Below are 20236 nucleotides of genomic sequence, written 5' to 3' on the forward strand. Positions count from 1 at the left end.
ATGTGAAATAAGCCCTGCAATTTGCTGTATTCCAGCATATGACAGAATCCAGTGTGTTTTGGAATGTTTCTGCATGTTAACACTGAATTACCTAAGTGGACTGTTACATACTTTATTCCTTTCGCAGTCGAATTCAGAAGTTGTGGCAGCTTTCAAGCGAGTCAGAAGGCTATGAGATATTTTAATTTTCTCTCTTCTTACCCTGCCTGCTGATTTTTAGTTTGTACTGTAGAAATGAGATGGATTTAGTAATTTGTATGTTAGTTCTGTAGATAAGTAGAAAGAAAGGCTTTAGAAGAAATACAGGTTCCTTGTTCAGTTGTTTTTATTGCTCTGTATTATTGAAAGAAAAAGATCCTGCTACAGAGGTAGGCAGGTACAAGCCACAATGATACTAAAAGCATCAGTGTTACATACATAGACTGTACTAGTAAGAAATACACTTCTGTATTTCTTTCCTTTTTATGTGCTCTATCCCAGAGATTGAGAGCATGTGGGAGACTTTGCTTGGTGATTCATATCATATGTGTCTTGAACACTGATGACAGGCCATCCTCAAAGGAAAATTTTCCTCCAAAAATCGTTACACACCTGTACAACTGTGTGATTAGCTTCTGTACCTGCTGCAAGGTTTCTCTATTCACCTGTGGGCTATAGGCCTTTTTTGATTTTAGAATAAATGTTAGGCAGGAGGAGGGGAGGCTTTATAAAACATTTAGAAAACTGGAATTTATTTTTCTTCAAGTAGTTAGCTTAATAAAGTTTTTACTTGCTGCTGGAGACACTTAGTAGTTTTTCTCTAAAGAAAGGTAAACATTGCCTATTAAAGTTTGTTTGTAAGACTGCATTTAGAGTGAAGCCTATATTGTGAAGGGTGGTACGATGTGAAAAGCTCCTGATCAGTGGTGTCTCCTTGGGTCAACAGAGTCTTGGATCAGTGCGGAGGGAATAAGAGTGTAAGGCAAGCTCTATGTGCACTGAGAATGTCACCAACTACTCACTTGTTTTATACACTTTCAGGGTAGGTGAAACTTTGTGTTTTCCATGCTGGAGGAGGGCTCCAGTTGTGGTGGATGGTCCCACTGTACCTTTTGAGAAACTCCACCTCCACAGATACTCAGAACCATGTCCTGAGCATATTAATTTGAATTTACATTGTAGCCTAAGAAAGAACAAGATTGAACTGCTTTGAAGGAAAGTAACTTTTCTGGTTTATTACTTGAACTTGGATAGGGGAGTTTCTTTTACTATAATTCTCATTGTTACTGTTTCTTGCAAAACTTTGTGGTCTGAAATTCTACACTTTATGGATCAAAAGTTATCTTAAGTGTTTCCACACTAGGCAGAATTTCAACAGCTTTGACATCACTGACAGTTCTGAGAGCAATCCATGTGGGTAAAAAGCTGGCCAGAGAAAGAATCTGGTAAAATATTAACAAACAGAAAGAGCACTCTGGCTCTGGCTTCATTCCGGCTCCAATCAGAGAAAGACTCATGATTTCTTTTCTGTGTTACATAAAGCTTCATCTTTGAAGTGTTTCACAAATATTAACTAATCCCCTAGTTACATTTTCTTCACTTAAATGTTCTTCTCCTGAACAGGAACTTGTTTGAGTTGGTGTTCCTTCAGAAGTGCTGTTAGCCATAAGCAAATATCTAGTGACAAGTTTCTTAAATGAAATTTTCCATGTGGGGAAGTTTCACTTTGCTCGTACAACACATCTACCTGTATATCTTTAGTTCTGAAGAAAAAAAATCTGTGAATATTAATTTCTGACTGTAGTTAACACACATCAAATAGAAGATAAGTTATTTCTGAAAGTCATCCCCTTGTTTGTATTGGTTGAATACAAAAGACCCTTCAAAATTGAGGGAGTATTTAAAAAAAACTGACTGTCTATAAGCAGTGTTGACTGTGTGCTATTTATGGATCTGCTCATTGCTGTTATTTAGACCACAAACAAGAGGTAATCTCATTCTGCTGCGGCTCTTGTTCAAGCAAAATAATTTTGTAAGCTCTATCCAGTACCTTTAAGACAGTGCTGCCTGCACTATTCTAAACTGTTCATGTTGTGAAGTTGTGCTTTATTATCTGCCCGATGTGGTAGAGGTCTAGGGTAATGCACTATAATGATTGAAGTCCCTTTTCTAGGCAGGAAAATACACCCAAAGGTTTTCCGTGGGCTCAAGCATCCTCTTTCATGTCTTCTACGTCTGTAGGTAACCACTAGGTGGCAAGCTGAACAACCTGATTTCACCTCAATAGCGCCAGAGTCCACTGAGCTTTTGCCACCTGTAATAACAAATGCCGCCAAGCTGACTCAGTACAGAGACTGCAAACACATGAGTGAACAACTGGTTCAAGCTAAGCCTGAACATAAAATTTATTTTCAAAAGTGGCATGTTTTGACACTAGCCACAATGTCATGCTTTGCATAGAGCTATAAACCCTCAATAGAATAATTCATTCCATAATTAAACAACATTTTTAATTTCCTTCCATGTAGAATTTTGTTTGGACTTACTACCATGTTCTGTTGACTATGTTCTGTTGACTATGAAGATTTACGTTATCCTACTAATAACTTATCTTTGTCAATTTGTGCACCTCTTATTCTTGTTCTGTGATTTAATAGTACCTGAGACTGAAGCCTGTCGTGCTCAAAAAATTCAGCTCTTACAAAATATTGCTGTGTGTGTTAACACAAGTATATTATGACTGTTTCTGCTGTCTGCTTTGGCTCTCCTTAGAAAATGTAAAGTTAAAATCTCAGGGCCTTGAAAAATGAAGATTAAGTGGCTGGAGCCAAGCACCTGTAAGTACTACCTATAGCTTACAGTCAATACTGTGATTGACAAATTCCATTTATCTTACTTAATGAAATCTGTGATAAGACTAAAGTTCAGTTAGTTAGAGACAGTGGTTTTCAGAGAACTACACGAGAGGCTGCAGAGCGGAATCCAGTTGGTATTAAGACCAGTCTCCCTGCTTCCCAGCCAAAGATGTTACTTTTTGAGTTAGTCCTCCCTAGTACATATACATATTTTAGACAACAAAAATGAAGATTTCCGCAGTAAATTCCTTCCTCTGTGAGAGAAGATGAAAAAAAAAACCAAAAACCCAGAAGGTAATGGTAGTAGTACAGCTTTGTCAAGCACACAGAATTGCCTTTGATCCCTTTGGATTATGCATATCCAAACACATTTTGCTGCCGCTTTTATGCTACTGGTGATCTCTTGAAACAGACCAAACTATTGCAGCCAACTGCTTTTATCACCATTTCACAATATGGGAACAGGTAGGTCTAACTTTGTATCATGTCATCCAGTGTATTGATATTGCCTTGATTGATACAGATATTCTCTCACAATGGAGAGAAGGGTACACTTGTAAAATGCTGCTTAAAAACAGCTGAACAGGTAGGTAGTGCTTGACTTGAACAGTTACACCGACCTTCCAGCTGTCTTCCTTTCTCCTCTCTTAAGCAGTCTGATGCTAATGGAGAATTAACAGATACAGATGGAGGAGATACAGATGGAGGGATCCTGCTCAGGATTGAGCAGGAGCCACTGATCATAGAATCATAGAATAGTTTGGGTTGGAAGGGAGCTTAAAAATCATCTAGTTCAACCCCCCTGCCCTGGGCAAGGACACCTTCCACTAGACCAGGTCACTCAAAGCTGCATCCATCCTGGTCTTGAACACTTCCAGGGATGGGGCATCCACAACTTTTCTGGGCAACCTGTTCCAGTGCCTGACCACCCTCATAGTAAAGACATTCTTCCTTATAGCTAGTCTAAATGTACCTACTTCTAGTTTAAAACCGTTACCCCTTGTCCTATCACAACAGGCCCTGCTGAAGAGTTTCTCCCCGTCTTTCCTATCAGCCCCCTTTAGGCACTGGAAGGCCGCTATGAGGTCTCCCTACAGTCTTCTCTTCTCCAGGCTGAACAGCCCCAGCTCTCCCACCTCACAGGAGAGGTGCTTCAGCCCTGTGATCATCTGTGTGGCCTCCTCTGGACTTGCTCCAACAGGTTCATGTCCTTTTTGTGTCGGGGGATCCAGAGCTGGACGCAGCACTCCAGGTGGAGCCTCACCACAGTGGAGTAGAGGGGCAGAATCACCTCCCTCAACCTGCTGGCTGCACTTCTTTTGATGCAACCCGGGATGCAGTTGGCTTTCTGGGCTGTAAGCACACATATTGAGTTTCTCACCAACCAACACCCTTAAGTCCTTCTCCTCAGGGCTGCTCATGTATTATACCATCAGTGTAGCAAGCCTTAATGGACAGTGCTGTGACTTCTATGTACAGAAATCACTCTGTTTCTCACTCATAAGACTTTGACGATGTGGCAATATGGGGAGCGATGTATTTAGAGAAAAAGAATAAACCAGTTCTCTTCAACTATCCAGTCTTATAATTAAATACAAACATAACTACAGAGTATTTTTCTTTCTTTTTTTAGCAGTGGAGTTTGAAGTTATACGTTCAGCTGAGCAATCTGAAGAATCTCAGCAAAATATCAAAGCCAGGGTTAAACTTGAATTGCCAGCTGCAGATTTGACAGTCAGAGGAACCAGGCTGGAAGTTCAGCAGAAGTTCAAATCTGGGAATTTAGCTTGTGTTCATCCCATAAAACAAAAAGTCTTTTCTAATATGGCAAAAATCCGCAACTATAATATTAAAGACTGATTTATTTGTTGGCAGCAAGTTCCAGGTCTGCATTTGCTGTTAACTTGCTTTGAAATCTATAAATTGGGTCTAAATGTTGGCTTCATTTTCGTATGTTGAGTTGGGATGTTTGCAGCCAGAAGAGAAAGCAAATACCCTGTTTCATAATGTGGACCCTAAAATAAAGGGTTAATCTGTTGTGTACATTATGAGATTATAGTCTTCATTGTTAATATTGATTTATTTTAATTATGTATGTTAAATACTGCTTGCGTCATGGATTTAGAAGGGCCTAGTTAATACATAAAGCCTTGTGCCTTTAGGGAGAGCTTGCAGGATTTTAGCAAATATTTTGTTGAGAAACTTTAAATATGATTTAAGCTTAGAACTGGGATGCCTCAACCTAGTTGTTCTCTTATAATTAACAATGCAACTGTTAATCCTGTGCAGCTATCTTTCTACTTGAAATAAAAGGATCTGAAAAGATTTCACTTGAATTTGTATTATTTCTCATCTTCTGTAGCTCTTTCCACTTGTTTGGAGAGCATGAAAGAGTATAAAATTAAACTTCTATTGTCACGCCAGTAATTATTATTTTTATTTAACAGGAGATTGCATAGAGTTTAAAGCAGTGAAAAACATGTTCATTAGCAACATTTAGAATTGTACAGAAGCATTGTAAGACATGAGTCTTGCAACAGATGAAACTAAAAGAAAACTTGAATGAGTTGTGATGTAATGAGGGATATCTCTGTAGTTGTGAACACACCAGGACATTGAAACAGGTAACTGGTGTATTTGTCTAACATTTCTAGTAATGCTGAGCTGTCTTGGGATATTACAGAGATTAACTTTACTGTAAGTAAATGAAATACACATGAACAATGCAAAAAAACCTCCCCATTTTTTACTGTGAGGATGGTCAAACACTGGAACAGATTGCCCAGAGTGGTTATGGAGTCTCCATCTGTGCAGATACTCAAACCCCAAATAGACATGGTCCTGGGCAACGTGTTCCAGCTGACTCTCCTTGAGAAGAGGGATTGGAGTAGGTGATCTCAAGAGGTCCCTTCCAACCTAAGCAGTTCTGTGATTCTGTGAGTGATATCGCTGAAGTCAACAGCAGTTCTCAGTTGCTGCTAAAAACATATGAAATCTAAACAGGATTTATGAAGGAAGAGAGCTACTTATCCATGAGCGCTTTTTTTTTTGTTTTTTTCTGTAGTGCTTTTCTTTTTAGAAATGCTTTTCTGCTACTCTTTGCAAACAGCTGCTCTTTTTGGCATCTGACAATGTGGTAGTAATAATTTTGAGAATTTGAATAATTATTTTTCTACTCCCTGCTGAAAATGTTTGCTTTAGTGTGAAGGTGTTATGATATTATAATCAAATGCTAAATCAGCAATAAATTTCATTGAGATGTTACCAAGCCCATATGAGGCCTGAGAGACCTTGTGAGCTTCTTTCTAAATCATTTAGTTATTTGAAAATCCTGTCATTGGATTCAATATTTAACATTGTTCTTGAGCCGGAACAATATGATGCATTGCCTTGAACCAGGCCCTGAATGACCTCTTTCTGTAGCTCAAAGCATAGTGGTTTCTGACAACTACAGGACTTTTGGCCCAGATCACACCAGTTACAGCTCTCACTGGTTATTTATAGAACACAGTGTGTAAATTCCAAAATTTTCAATAGCTGTAGATATTCCTGAAAAATAGTTTTTCTTTTCCCAATTCCATGTTTAATATTGAACTGTGGAGATGCACAGTATTTCAGTGCTATGAGATTCTGTGCATTTACAGGTGTTAAAAGCAGTGTGCCCTTAGAAAAAGAGCAGTTTGTTCCATGATCTTTGTAACAATGCATCTGAGCCTGGAAAACACTACTCTCTACTCCTTACGTCATGGATGTGCAGCTCATGGGCTGCAGACTTCAGAAATGCCTTTGTGTAGCTTTCTTTGCAGGTTTTAAAGTTCTTTATTTGCTTGTTTGAGGGGTTTGGGGCTTGTTTTGTGGGGGTTTGGTGTGTTGTGTCCCCCACTATGTCCCCCCCACTATGTCACCTGGCATGCCTGGTCATGCAGACCTCGTGCCAGAATGCAACTTTAATTTATACAGTTTCCCTGAGAAACAGGTTTCCTTAAGGCAACTGTAGGTATGGGAAGATGATAGCTCTTGATTGTTTCCTTTTGTTTTTCTTGTGATAGAAAAGAAGTAGTTCAATCATTGTATGTTTGTTTCAGAGCAGCTCTAATAACATAGCATATAAGTATGCTGAAAATTAACAAAGTATGCACAACAAGAAGAAATAACACGAACTTACAATTGCTTGGATCCTGTGTGGGAGGTTGTGCTAAGTGTGTACTAAATACAGGGAGAAAATTCTCATATATTTCTCTTATGACCAAAATATTTAACAAATTGGGCATTGGTTCTTAAAAACCAGATGAGAAGGAGTGGTGACAAGGTAGCACTGTGGATGCTATTGAATTGTACAAAGAAAGGAGAGCCTATTAAAAAAAAAAAAAGATAATTCTGGCTAATCACAGAGTTTTGAGAAGGTAAAAGTAAATTGCTGATTGTTATCAAAGGGTTAAAAACTATTAAATATTGCAGAATATATAGATAAAGGCAAAAGTTAGAGAAGGTCATAATCGAGCTGTATTGCGTAGTAGCGGTGCTTAGCGCAGCTCTGGCAGCACTGAAAAGCACTAATGAAAACGGGACCTCTGACTGAGGCGTTTTCTACCCGCGGAGGTGGGGCCGGGGCTTTCTGCATCCCGGCATTCGGGCCCGCATGTGCCAAGCGAAAGGCAAGATGGCTTTTCGTGTGTGTGTGTGTTGGAGTAGCAGTCGTAGGTAATACAGGACAAAAAAACCAAATTTGTTTACTATTTTGCTTTAATTTAAGGAGTATAAGTTGCAGAGAAAGTGGATAAAAAGTGCCTGCCCGCAGAGCGATCTTCCCCTTTTCCGTCCTTCGGGAAAGTGGGCGTTACGAGAGGCACGGCGAGGAGCGCGGCGGCCCGCCTCCGGACCCGCTCCGCTGCTGCCAGTCACGGCGGCGCGACGGGCCCGGGCACGGGGCAGCGCATCCCTGGCCGGCGTGCCCGCTGCCCTGAGGTAACCCCGGGACCGCACTCCGCCGGGGTGAACGACCGCCGCCGCCGGAGAGCGGCTGGTGTTGCTCGCTCCGCCGGCTGCCCTGGCCGTCCCCTCAGCCGTCACCACATCGCCTTATCGCCTAGCAACACCCCACGGGCCCTGCGATTGGCGGGGCCGCGCCCCCGCCCACACGCTCCCGCCTCCAGATTGGGTGCCGGCCCGGGATTGCGCGTCCGGTCGAGAGTCCCGTCCCTTTGTGAGCCGCGGGCGCGCGCGGGCGTTGCACGCGCCAGCCTCGTCTGGCCCGGCGCCCGTCGAGCCTTCGCGTCTCTCGCCGAGCCACGGTGCCGGCGCGGCGCGGCAGTAGCCCCCCTCAGTGCGCACACCCGCGGGGAGGTGGGAGAGGGACACGAATTGGCCCGCGGCCGCGGTGGGTCAGCGCTGCCTCGCCCGCGGCTCGGCCGGCCAGAAGCCAGGCACCCCCCGCAGCGCCCGGCCTTCCACGGCCCCCCGTACGGGGCGGGGCGCGAGACCTTGGCCCAGTGCCGCGAGCAGGGGGGCGCGCCTGCCTCCGCCCCGGCGTGGCCAGGCCCCCCTCCTCCCGTGGAGCGGCTCCGGCGAGCAGGGCTCGGCATCACCCCGGGGCCGGCTCGGGGTGGCCCTGCCCCGGCTCTCATTGGACTGCAGCGAAGAGTAAACTGTCAGCCCATGTGGCGTGGCCGCCGGAGGTGGCGGCTGCTTAAATAGCGGTGGGAGCTAGAGGGAGACAGTGAGGAAAGCGCGGAGCATCACCCGTGTGTAGCTGGGCACCGGCCTCCGCAGCGACCGCGTCCCTCTGCAGAGCCCGCCCCGCAGCACTCCGGTCCGGCGCTGAGCTGAGGCCAGAGTCTTCGCAGCACGAAGCCCTCCGCCCCTGTGCAGGTACCGGCGCGCCAGCAGATGCGGCGCGGCCAGGAGAGCAGCAGCCTCGGCGCGCCGCTGCGCCTGGCGGCCGCGCCGAGGAGGCTCCATCTTGCCCTCTACGCCGTGCGGGGCTGCGCCCGCGCTTCTCTGGGCGGGGGGGGGGGAAGTCCGCGGACCCTTCTCTCACGACCAGAAGGTTCTGTGCCCCGCTGCCGTGGTCGCCGCGCCCTGCTTGTCGCGGACCCCTCTCCTGTGGCCCAGCGGAGCCGAGCCGAGGAGAGTCCCCCACAGTTCGGCGGCTGATTGTCGAGCCGCAGCCTCCCGCTTTTCCCGCCCGGCGAGGCGGCGCGGAGGGAGGCTGAGCGGCTGCATTGTGGTGCTGGCGCTCGGCCATCTTGGCGGCGGGCGGGGACCATGCCGCCGCGACCCCTCGCCGCCGGGCCGAGCGGGCTCGGGGTACGCAGGTGCGCGCTCGGGGACACGGCCAGGGGCACCGCTGCTTGCAGCCCTCGCGAGCGCCCTGCGGCGGGAGCCTTCCTGCCCGTCCCCAGCGGCGGCGGCGAGGGGCCGCGCCCGGCGCGGAGCGAGCAGCGCCTGCCGCGGGGCTGGGCGGCCTCGGCGGCCCCGCGCTGCTGCAGCTCGGGCGCCGAGCGAGCGGCGCGGAGCACCGGGCTGTCTCGGGCGGGTGCCGGGGCTGAATGGGCCGCTCTGTCCTGGCAGCGGGGCGACTGTGCTGCGCTCTCCCGCGGTGTCGGGGGTTGGTGTCAAGCAGTAGTGTGGCAGGCTCAGGAAGCTTGTAAGGGTGGAGATTCAACGTTCGCTATTGCGAAAGGTGACTCGTCAATAGGTACTGGGAAACCATCTCAAAAAAGGTGCCACATACGCTGCTAAACTTCTTTTTTTTTCCACTTCGATGTAAACCAACTGCCTGCATGAAATAACCCGTTGATCGTACACCGGTCTGGATTGGATGATGTGATTCTGCCAGAACACGATGATTGTTTTCTCTCTTCTGCTGTTTTTGCTCCTATTTGTTTTTTTTTTTTTTTATTCCACATTCCTTCCCTGGGATAGGACCCTTTGAGATACTGCATGTGTATTTCCCTAACTAAAAGCTTTATTTGGATGCTTAAATTGAAACAGGCTGTGTTAAAGCTGTGTGGTGTGTATTCCTTCAGACAGTGTTGGGGGCCTTTGGACTGTGTCTTGCTTTAAAAAAAAAAAAAAAAAAAGGAAGGAAAAGCCTCAAGCCGTACGAGCAAAGGGTTCACCTTTTCCTGCAGCTTCCATGCTTCTTGAAAGAAACTGAAAACAACAGTGCATTGTTGTGGACTGCATTTAGTGGATGAATTCAGAGGATGAGGGCCCTGTGTGGAGCACAGTTATGAACAGATACTTTACAAACATGATGTAGTGATACCAGCATCTCAAATTTTGTTCAAATAAATTCTGACCATTTGGGAATTGACAGAGCTGTGTTGATTCCATGAGTAAAATCTAATCTACTTTTCTCAAATAGCAGCTCTGAACCAGATTGTGCCAAGTAGTGCATTTTAAATATGAAAACACACTACCTTTTTTTTTTTTTTTTTTTTTTTAATTTGTCTTGTGGTCAGTGGGACAAATCCAGCCTTGAAAAAGAGACCGTTAAAAACTCTTTGTTAGATTGAAGCTATAGCACACAGATTGACAGTAGTCAAGTGCTTTCAAAAATGAGAAGCAGTCTGTGTTTGCCTCTGTTTTGTGAAGAGCTTTTTTTGGAGGCAGACATTATAGCTCTTTACAAGTGAAATTCCTACATAATGTCAGTTTTAATTACACATTTTAGAAATTTTAATCAGAGATTAGGAAACTTGGATTATGATGTAGTCATACTGAAAAACTAAGAAAACAATCCTTTTGTCATTATCTGTGCTGAAGGAAGCTATGGAGGAGTCGAGGATGTTTCATTTTACAATAATGGGGGCTCCAAAAAAGGTCAAGATTTGGACTGCCTAGAAACAGTAGCAGAGTTGACTTCCAGGACTCGGTCCCAACGTGATGACAGCCATCAAAATGACAAGGAAATAAATCTTGTCTTCCTGTCTATGAAAGAGAACTGTGCATCAGGCAAAACAAGATTTGGGTTTTATTTGTTGTTTCTTTACAAACAGTTTCTTTTTCCTTCCCCCTCCCTCTTCTTTCCTCATTGAACATTAGGTAGACATAGGTAAGGCAGAATAAGAAAAGTATTCTCTTCAGCAGCTGGCCAGTCGGGTATGAGTGGGAGAAGAAATCAAATTTTACTTTCACTTTTTTTAATTATTTCTTTTTCTTTCCCCTTCTAAAAGCTTACAAGCTTGATGGACAGAGAGATATTTTTGTAGGGAAACGGCAGATAAAATTATTGTAAAAAGAAAAAAAAGTTGTACAGCTGCGAGGGATGGTGGAAAATGATGATTAATACTTTTCTTCTTGATTCATTTTTGCTACTGGATTAGTGAGGTACTGAAAAACAAATGTTCTAAATGCAATGGAGAACAGTATTTCGACTAACTCTTAAGTTTTATAATAGCATTAAGCTGACATGATACCAATAGGTATAACATGATTTGAGAAAGGAACTGGCATCAATAAACAAGCCAGCCATGTCAAATGGCTAATGTGGGAGGTAGATAACCAGAGCACAGGTATAAAGTGATGAAAGTTGTTACTAGTCAGTAATACCAGAAGGGATTGTTAGTTATTACCAGTCACAAACTGAATGAGTCAGCAATGCAATATCATTGCCAAAAATATTGTGTAAATCCAGTGAGGTGGTAGTTTATGCTTAACTGAGGTGTCTGTCGAACTGATATATTGGGGGGGGCGGTGGGAGTGGGGATGTGTGCTTCTCTCCCCTCAGTTAAAAAGCCAAACTATCTGGGAAGAAGTAATGGAATTCAATTCAAGCAAAACCATGTGGTAAACAAAGGAAAAGGATGTTAGATGTCTGGTTGGATCCAGCAAAACAGAACTTTAAGAAATTAGACAATCCTGTTTGTCCCCCTTTATCTTTGTCTCCTTTTTTGACCTGTAGCCTTTGATCACCTTGTTCATCAAATGTAGTAGGAACAATCTCTTCTCTAGATTTGCTGTAGTCCAACTGTGAAAATAGTTTTCTTTCTTGATCTGTGCTATGTCCTATATTTCAAAAACTGTCAATGTACTCTCTATAGTCTAAAAATGCTCTACAGAAAAATGAATCTCTAATATAGTAAAATAATACAGTACACCATTTTGACATAAAGTCAGTTAACTTCAAAATTGTTTACCTGCTTATTATCTGTCAAGAAAGACCAAAGACGTTGTTGGTAGCCATAGCATTTATTTAAATAGCTGTTTAATCAGGGGTGACTTAATATTCATGGTTTTTCCTCTTCCCAGTCTTGTTTTCCACAGCAAATTGTCTCTACTGTCTGCTGCTAAATCCGTAATTTGCATGTTACCTTAGAGGTAGACATTTGGAGCTCTTTATGTCACGTATAAATCTTTCCAGTTCTTTGTGTATAAAAATCCTTAAGTTGTGGCTCTTCTTACCCATTCACCCAGGTAAAATTAATTTATTGGCTCTTGTTCTTCTACATTTTGATTACTGCAACATCTTTTTCTCCACCTTTGACACAGTCTTGCTCAACTACGTTCATAACATGGTGGCAAAAATTGCTTTGCTGATAAATTCCATTACTTCACGTCTCAGAAGAACATTTTGTCAAGTTTGGCTGTACCTGGATGGAGTTTTTCTGATACTCTGGGAAAAGAGATGTGGGGTGGGAAGGAAGAATCCTGTAAGTGATGTGACAGTCCCCTGAAATATTATATTTCTCTCCCTAGAGATCATCGCCCAAAGAGCTGAGGCATAAAATTGAATCATAATCACATTATTATCTTGTATGTCTCATGCTTAGATTGTAAGCTTCGTGCCCAAGATAGAACCATAGAATAGTTTGGGTGGGAAGGGACCTTCAAAGCCCATCCAGTCCAACCCCGCCTGCAAGGAGCAGGGACATCTCCAACCAGATCAGGTTGCTCAGAGCCCCGGCCAACCTGGCCTTGAACGTTTCCAGGGATGGGGCATCCACCACCTCTCTGGGCAATCTGGGCCAGTGTTCCACCACCTTCACAGTAAAAAATTTCTTCCTTATGTCTAGTCTAAATCTGCCTCCTTCTAGTTTAAAACCGTTACCCCTTGTCCTGTCACAACAGGCCTTGCTGAAGAATTTCTCCCCATCTTTCCTGTAGCCCCCTTTAGGCGCTGGAAGGCTGCTATGAGGTCTCCCCCGAGCCTTCTCTTCTCCAGGCTGAACAGCCACAGCTCTCTCAGCCTTCTTTCTCTGCCCTAGAGCAGAACTGCTGTAAGTATAGCAGAGTTGTGGCCCTCGATTGGGTTTTCCAAGTACAGTGTTGATGCCAATAATAAAACTGACTTAGTAGGTTTATGGGAGTGGAAAAATTAAGAGGCTTCTCTTCAGAGCAGAGTGGACTGGGCCTGTTACTACCAACTTCGGTTCTGGGGAGTAGTTTCTTAGTAAGGGTGTTGCGCATTTGGCCCTTATTGTTTTCCTTTTTAAATGAACAGCCAGAGTGGATTGGAACTTCTGTTGTCTGGGTGTTTAGCATAAAACTGAGAAATCCAAGATGGTCTTTTGGGAGCACTGTTGTTTCTGCTCCCAGAAGGGAAGGACTGGATGAGGTAATAGTCTCTTCTACTTCAGTGTTGCATGTTGCATAATTCCACAGTTACTTCGCAGATCTGAATCAAGATAACTACTGAAGGAAAGAAGAAGGGTAAAATAAATCAGGCAACCTTTGTGGTGGTGTGTTCTGGCTGGGGTACACCTCAGCTAACCAGAGGGCTTTGCTTTCCCTCTGCGCACCCCAGCTTCTTTCAGATACAGGAAGGTGTTCCACCTGAGAAATGTGTGGATGAAAGAGAGGCCTATTTCTTGCTCAGAAGCATCAGAAAATCCTGAAATAGGGTGCAAAACCATGCCTAAGTGAAATATCTTGGGTTGGAAAACTAGCAGTGAAGTGCTCATCTAAGAGTACCCATTAGTGCTGTTTTGTGGCGAAGATAATCAAGCACTGGCAGCATGTAAGCAAAGTGCCTGTGTGATGCTATGAAGTCAAGCTTTAGGTCTTCCATAGCAAAGTCTTTCCTTCAAAGTTATTAAGGCAGAATACCCAGTTTTCTCTGTGGTTTTCACTTGTTAAAATCCCACATGTTAACTCTAAAGAATATTTTGGCTCTGTTAACCAAAAGGATTATTTAAGGAAGTACTGTGAATGCTTACTACCTCTTCTGTTCTTGCAACTAAACTTTTATTTATTTTTATATATATAAAAAAATAACCCATATATACATTAGTTTCTCCCCCGTCCCCCCCCCTTGCCTACTTAGGATCTCCAAACTATAGTTTGAATGTAACTGAAACATCAGGTTAACTTGCTTTCTCTCTGCTTAGTTGTTAATATATTTTTACCGTAATAGAAAATAAATTAAATTAGTGTGGTGACTTTTGTATGTGAGCTATCATTTGGTGTTGTGATCTGTTTAGATGGCCTGCCATGCTGCATTATGCAGCATGATGTTCTCTTGTGGTGTTTGAAATTGGAGTCTTAGAATGCAAATTTATTTAGACAACAGTAAAGTTTTTCGATCCCAACTGGAATCCAGATCTGTTCCATCAACTCGTATTTTAAAGCAGCACTCTCTGTCACATGTACTCAGTTTCCCATTCCCCGTCCTCTAAACGTGTGGCAGTGCAGGGTCCAGCTGGGAAACACTTTGTATGTAAAACTTTCTCCTTTTTTTGGGTATTGAAAATGATTCAAAGTTATATTATAGTCTTTGTGATTTTGTGTGGATTTTCTTCTGTGTTTGTGTTTTGGCGTGTTTTTTGTGTGGTTTTTTTTTTTTTTTGTTTGGTTTTGTTGTGTGTTTTGTGAGGTTTTGTTGTGGGGGTTTTTGTGTTTGGTTGGGTTTGGGTTTTGCCGTTTGGCTTTTTTTTTTTTTTTGTGGTGGTGGGTTTTTTTTTTGTTTGTTTTTTTTGTTTTGTTTTGTTTTTTTGTTTTTTCCCACTCCAACAAACTTTCTGATTATTGATTCTTCTTAAGTTAGCATTTAACTTTGGAATGATCATAGAACTTGTTTTGCTACCTGTTAGGTTTGCCTTGTAATTATGTATTTTACTATAGGTATTTCATAACTTCTCCACCCACCTCTGCTCCAGCATGTTAATCTTTCTTCTCTGCTGACTTCATAGAGGCTCTGCATTTGGTAGCAGTAGATCTGTTCATTTTCTAGTTGTCATGTAGAAACTGGTAGCTCTCAGAGCTGACACTCCTTCAGGATCAGTTTTCTCATCCTCATTGTCCCCATGGATCTTGTGGTCTGTTTGATTAGTTGGGTTGTCTTTTTTTTTTCAGTAGAAACTCCATGGGTTGTTCCTGTATGGGTGTTTCTCCTGCAAATACGCTTGTTTGTCACAACATGTCAGGAAGAGACACACATACTCTCCTCTGTGTGAAATCTTACTAGTCTTACTACTTTGTGGATCTCGGCAACAGGGAGAAGTTAAGAGATGGAGGACGTGGTGATTGCAGGCATAGCAGGAAAGCTGCCAGAATCTGAGAACTTGCAAGAATTTTGGGAGAACCTGCTTAATGGAGTTGATATGGTCACAGAGGATGATCGGAGGTGGAAACCAGGTGAGTGCTTACTGTCTCTACTTCTGGACCCCTCAGTTCTGAGTGATTTACCAGATACAAAACCCTGCCAGAGCCTCTGAATTAACTTCTGATACATCGTCAAGAAATTTGGGAACAGAACACTTTTATGAAGGCCTCATGCAATCCATTTTATAATGTCATGTTGTATGCAATAGTAGCTTATAAATAACGTGTAGCTTACTTCCAAATAAAAGACCACTCTGACAGAGCAGCTAGGCAACATGAGTCCTGTACCTGCTCTTGATAGCTGTGGCAGTAAGATGGCTCTGTCAGTGTTCTGCATTCAGAAATAGCACAGGGACTCCAGTCCTGTGATGTATGGCTTTTTGCAGTGTTCTTTACTGTCTGATTGCCTTTCTGAAGTGTTTGGGATATGTCTATCCAATTCAAACTAGTGATTTACAGAGTTGAAAGTAGCTTTTGTTTTTCTCTTAACTGGTGACTGCCTGGAACCACGGATTTGGACTCTGTTTATGTGCTCTATGCAACTTGCCAAAGCAAAAATGCTCAAACTAGGTAGATGTATTTTGCTGTCATATCCAGGAGAGTCTTTACAATTATAATTGTTTTTGTTAATGCAGCGTTCTCATTTCCAAATTTAATTCAGAGAGATGGGTAGGTAGATATGCATGCAGCACTCTGGGAACTACATCAGGGAAGTGAGCTTTCGTGTGAAATTGAGAATCGACTGTGGTCATTCTGTACTTTGTCTCAGCTAATGTATTTTGCGACTCAATGTTGAATTTTTCTTCTCAGGAATTTATGGACTGCCCAAGAGAAATGGAAAGCTCAAGGACATAAGCAAATTTGATGCATCCTTTTTTGGGGTTCACCCCAAACAAGCTCATACAATGGATCCTCAACTTCGCTTGCTGTTGGAAGTTTCTTATGAAGCTATTTTGGATGGAGGTAAGCAGCTAAATGACTGAAGAGGGAGAATTGTGTGATGTTGTTTCTATGCAGCTGGTGCAGACATGCATCTGTGTGGTGAGATCTCTAACAAGAGAAAGACATCACATTGTAGAAGAGACCAAAGAACTTGTACGGGGATTAGAACAAAGCTGTTTTCTCTGGAACTCAAACTAGGAAATCTGTGCTTCCTGCCAGCGCATTTCTACCTGCGTTATATGGTACACCCAGTAGGACAGAAACGCTTAAACAGTTTATGGTTCTAGAGCTTTTGTATGTTCTGCTCTACCCTAATATTCCATAATAGATCCCTTTGTTAAAGGCACGTTTGTAGTGCAAAAGGAAGATGACTTGGTTAGAATTCTCATCCATGGTCTAAAAGAACAGCAGAGAGCCTGATGTATTTCTGTCTGTTGGTCAAGTTCATGGAAAATTTGAGGCATTTGCTCTGCTCCTATAGAAGGTTTACCCTGGAAGTGTGCTTTCGTAAATAGGAGCCTCTTTCCTACATCACTGCCAGTGTCCTGAGCTTTTGAGCGAGTTACCCACAGAGCCAAGAAGTTTTACTCTCCGTATGAGCTTTCCATTTTTCTTGGGCAGTCCAGATCTGGGCTTTGTGTGTGGCTAGAGATAGATATTCGTGTGCTCATGTGACATTACAAGTGCTGTGATTTTTCTACCCTTCAGTCTGCTCCTTTCTCTGCACTGGAAGTCAGCTGTTAGCTTGTCTTTCAGAGTCCATACAGTTTTTTACAGAAGTCTCTAGCAATGCCCAGATAAGCTGAAAAGCTGTCTCCAGGCACAATATATTCTGGCCAAAAGCCAGTATCAAAGTTCTGTTGAACTCTGCGGTAAGACTTGTAAAGTCTACAGTTGCAACAGATAAAAGGTAACTATAGGTAAGGGAGCGATGCTGCAGGCCTGCCAGAAAGGGACAGTAAGTAGTATTTCATGAACTGGTGCCAGTGTACCTGATGTTTCCTCAGTTTGCCCCTTATTGTAAGTTTGTCTACTATAATCTGTCTTCCAATATCACTGTAGGTATTAATCCGGCCACCCTCCGTGGGACAGACACAGGTGTATGGGTTGGTGCCAGTGGGTCCGAAGCTGCTGAAGCCCTTAGCCAAGATCCAGAAGAGCTTTTGGGATACAGTATGACTGGCTGCCAACGTGCTATGTTTGCCAACAGGATTTCCTACTTTTATGACTTAACAGGTGAATGCCTCCAAACCTGTCAATGCTGATCAGCAATTGCAATTTGAGCATGATTGTACCACAGTTTCTGTAGAGAAGTGGGATGGATATGATGACTTAGGTCCTTTTGGGATGAGAAAGTAGCATGCAGCTATTGTAAGGAGGCATATGAGAAGCAGAAAATGTAAGTGTGTGATAAGACTCGTTAGGCTTTGTAACTCAGTTGCTGCTGATGGGCATAGCTGCCATTCATCTGAAAGGTGGTGACGTCAGGAGGCCTTCATAAAAAGGCCTAGGTCCTTCCAGTCTTTAGATTGCTATTTGGTATCAAGCTATGTAGAAATCAGCTAGCCCACACTGGAACAGTTGGCTCTTTTTGAGTAAAGTGGAAAAAGTGGGAGAGCCACCAAAATGATGAGATTGAAGGCATAGACCTGCCCTGAACTGTGTGTGGCAGTGAAGAGAGGGAGAGATGGGAAGAGCAGCAGAAAACAGATAATGGCAAGGGTAGCACCAGGAAGGGGGAGGGATTTTTGTTGGTGAGAATGGGGAAGCAGATGAAACCTGCGTGTGAAGCTACAATATCTTTTTGATGAAGACAGAGATGGAATTTTTAAAAATAACCTTAAAGCCAAACTATTTGCAACATTTTTTTTGCACCTTTTTCAACCCTTATTACTTGGTAAGCAGGCAGAAGTGGTGATTCTTGTCTCCCATTGCATCAGGATTACCTGTTATGTTCATAGAATCATAGAAAGGCTTGTTTTGAAGTAACTTTTATTTAACATTTTCTGGAATGTGTTTCTCTTGTGATCCCATACTGTAGTCTTTGGGGAGCAATTCTAGGAAATAAAAGGGTAAAAACCAGTTGTTTTCCCTTTCTGTTCCCTAAGGACCAAGCATAACTATAGACACAGCCTGTTCCTCTAGTCTCGTCGCTCTGGAAAATGCTTATAAGGCAATTCGTCATGGGCAGTGCAATGCAGCCCTAGTAGGAGGGGTCAACCTTTTGCTGAAACCCAACACTTCTGTGCAGTTCATGAAACTGGGTATGCTTAGTCCTGATGGTGCCTGCAAGGCTTTCGATGTTTCAGGTAAGGCATTAGTACAAAAGGTTGTCATGTTATATATGAGGAACTTACTGTGGAGTCTGTGACCGGGTACTCTTGTAATACAGCAAAGAGCTGGCCTTGTAGTTGTTCCTAGGTGCACTGTTTGAGACATATCCTGGATCTGATCTGTGTTGCATGCTCCATTGAACCTGGAAAACTAAATGTGAGGAAGAAACTGTATGGTTCATTAGTCAGCTGTTGGGGAGCCGAAAATAGCTGCCTCTTGATAGAAACTTTGTGTTGTCATTTGTGATGAGCAGCAAGACTTCCTAGGATTTTTTTTTTTTTTAAGAAATGGATATGTCATTCTCTGAAAGCAGTCTGTTGTAAGCAGTAGCTCAGAATGAGATGACCTTATTACATAGTGTTTTGCAGGTTTTTTCAAAGCAGAGGAGAACTAGTGATTCATTCTTCTCTCTTTGATCTTAGGAAATGGATATTGTCGCTCTGAAGCTGTTGTTGTTGTTCTTTTGACCAAGCGATCTATGGCTAAGCGGATCTATGCCACAATAGTCAATGCTGGAAGTAACACTGATGGCTTTAAGGAGCAAGGTAAGCCTTGAGCCTCTGAAAAGTGAGGCTGTTCAGTGAGAACTGTTCAGTCTAGAATCTTTGTCAGCAAAGACAAACTGTTGTGGGGTTCTTCTTTAGATATGTGAAGGTTTGTTTTTTTATTTATTATTGTTTGGATTTTTTGCTGTTTTGGTAATGCAAAGTTCTGGACTCTGTTTTATAAAGACATTGAAGGAGACAAGTGGTTTTTTTTTGTTGTTTTTTTTTTCTACTGTACAAAGTAACAGGAATATCCTGTTGCTAGTTTAACCTTCCTCAGGACATCTCTGCAGTAACTTCTGCACTGATGGTAGAAATGTAGGTGGTGTTATGACTGTAATGCTTTTTTCCTACTGCTGTCCTTTTCTCCCGCTCTCCAGTTATTGAGACACCAAGTTTCACATGTTGTGCTTGATTTAGACATCTCTTAGTATTCTGTTAACCAATATCTTTCCACACTAATCTAACTCATTGTTTTAGGTCCGTTTCTGGTTCCTCTACTCTTCTACCAAAGAACCTGAGAGGCTTATTGTGTTTGGTGCTAAGGACATTGGTGTAAATCCTGAAAAAGTCTCTCTGGTTTTTTTTTGGACCTGGTAGCCTCAAACATTTGAAAGGGTGCTAAAATCATAACAGGAAGCATCTGATAGGAGAGGAACTGATGGCAATTTTGGTCCTAGGTGTGACATTCCCATCTGGAGAGATGCAGCAGCAGTTGGTCAGCTCTTTGTACAGAGAATGTGGAATCAAACCTGAAGAAGTGGAGTATGTTGAAGCTCATGGGACAGGCACCAAGGTCAGTATGGCCTCTTTGGGTTTGGAATGTTTTCTTCCTTTGCGTCACTTGCCACACTGTTTCATGAAATTATTCTTTGTTTTTCCAAAATGAACTATATTTCTCCCTTTTACCAGTTACTAGAATATATACTGCTTCACAAGTTTTGGATTTTGCCCAAACATCTTGATCTTTCAGATTTCTCTTTTGTGGTGTGTTGTGGAAGTACTAACTAATAGCCATTCTGATTCTCTTCCTAC

The 20236-nt window shown here is 43.0% G+C and overlaps 2 protein-coding genes across 2 annotated transcripts in view; both read left to right on the forward strand.

The window, feature by feature from the left end:
• Window positions 1-5164, forward strand: part of CCDC57 (coiled-coil domain containing 57) — a 33120-nt gene extending 27956 nt beyond the window's left edge. Inside the window, exon 10 of the mRNA XM_086762450.1 lies at window positions 4468-5164. Coding sequence (XP_086618576.1) covers window positions 4468-4694 — 227 coding nt within the window. The 3' untranslated portion in view covers window positions 4695-5164. The remainder of the gene's footprint in view (window positions 1-4467) is intronic.
• Window positions 5165-8580: 3416 nt separating this feature from the next.
• The window catches only part of FASN (fatty acid synthase), a 47887-nt gene continuing 36231 nt past the window's right edge, over window positions 8581-20236 (forward strand). Inside the window, exons 1-7 of the mRNA XM_086762086.1 lie at window positions 8581-8702; window positions 15273-15413; window positions 16191-16343; window positions 17385-17558; window positions 18431-18631; window positions 19079-19201; window positions 19882-19997. Of these exons, the coding sequence (XP_086618212.1) occupies window positions 15287-15413; window positions 16191-16343; window positions 17385-17558; window positions 18431-18631; window positions 19079-19201; window positions 19882-19997 (894 nt within the window). The 5' untranslated portion in view covers window positions 8581-8702; window positions 15273-15286. The remainder of the gene's footprint in view (window positions 8703-15272; window positions 15414-16190; window positions 16344-17384; window positions 17559-18430; window positions 18632-19078; window positions 19202-19881; window positions 19998-20236) is intronic.

Source organism: Chlamydotis macqueenii, chromosome 18, assembly GCF_036417535.1.
Source record: "Chlamydotis macqueenii isolate bChlMac1 chromosome 18, bChlMac1.mat, whole genome shotgun sequence".
NCBI lineage: Eukaryota > Metazoa > Chordata > Aves > Otidiformes > Otididae > Chlamydotis > Chlamydotis macqueenii.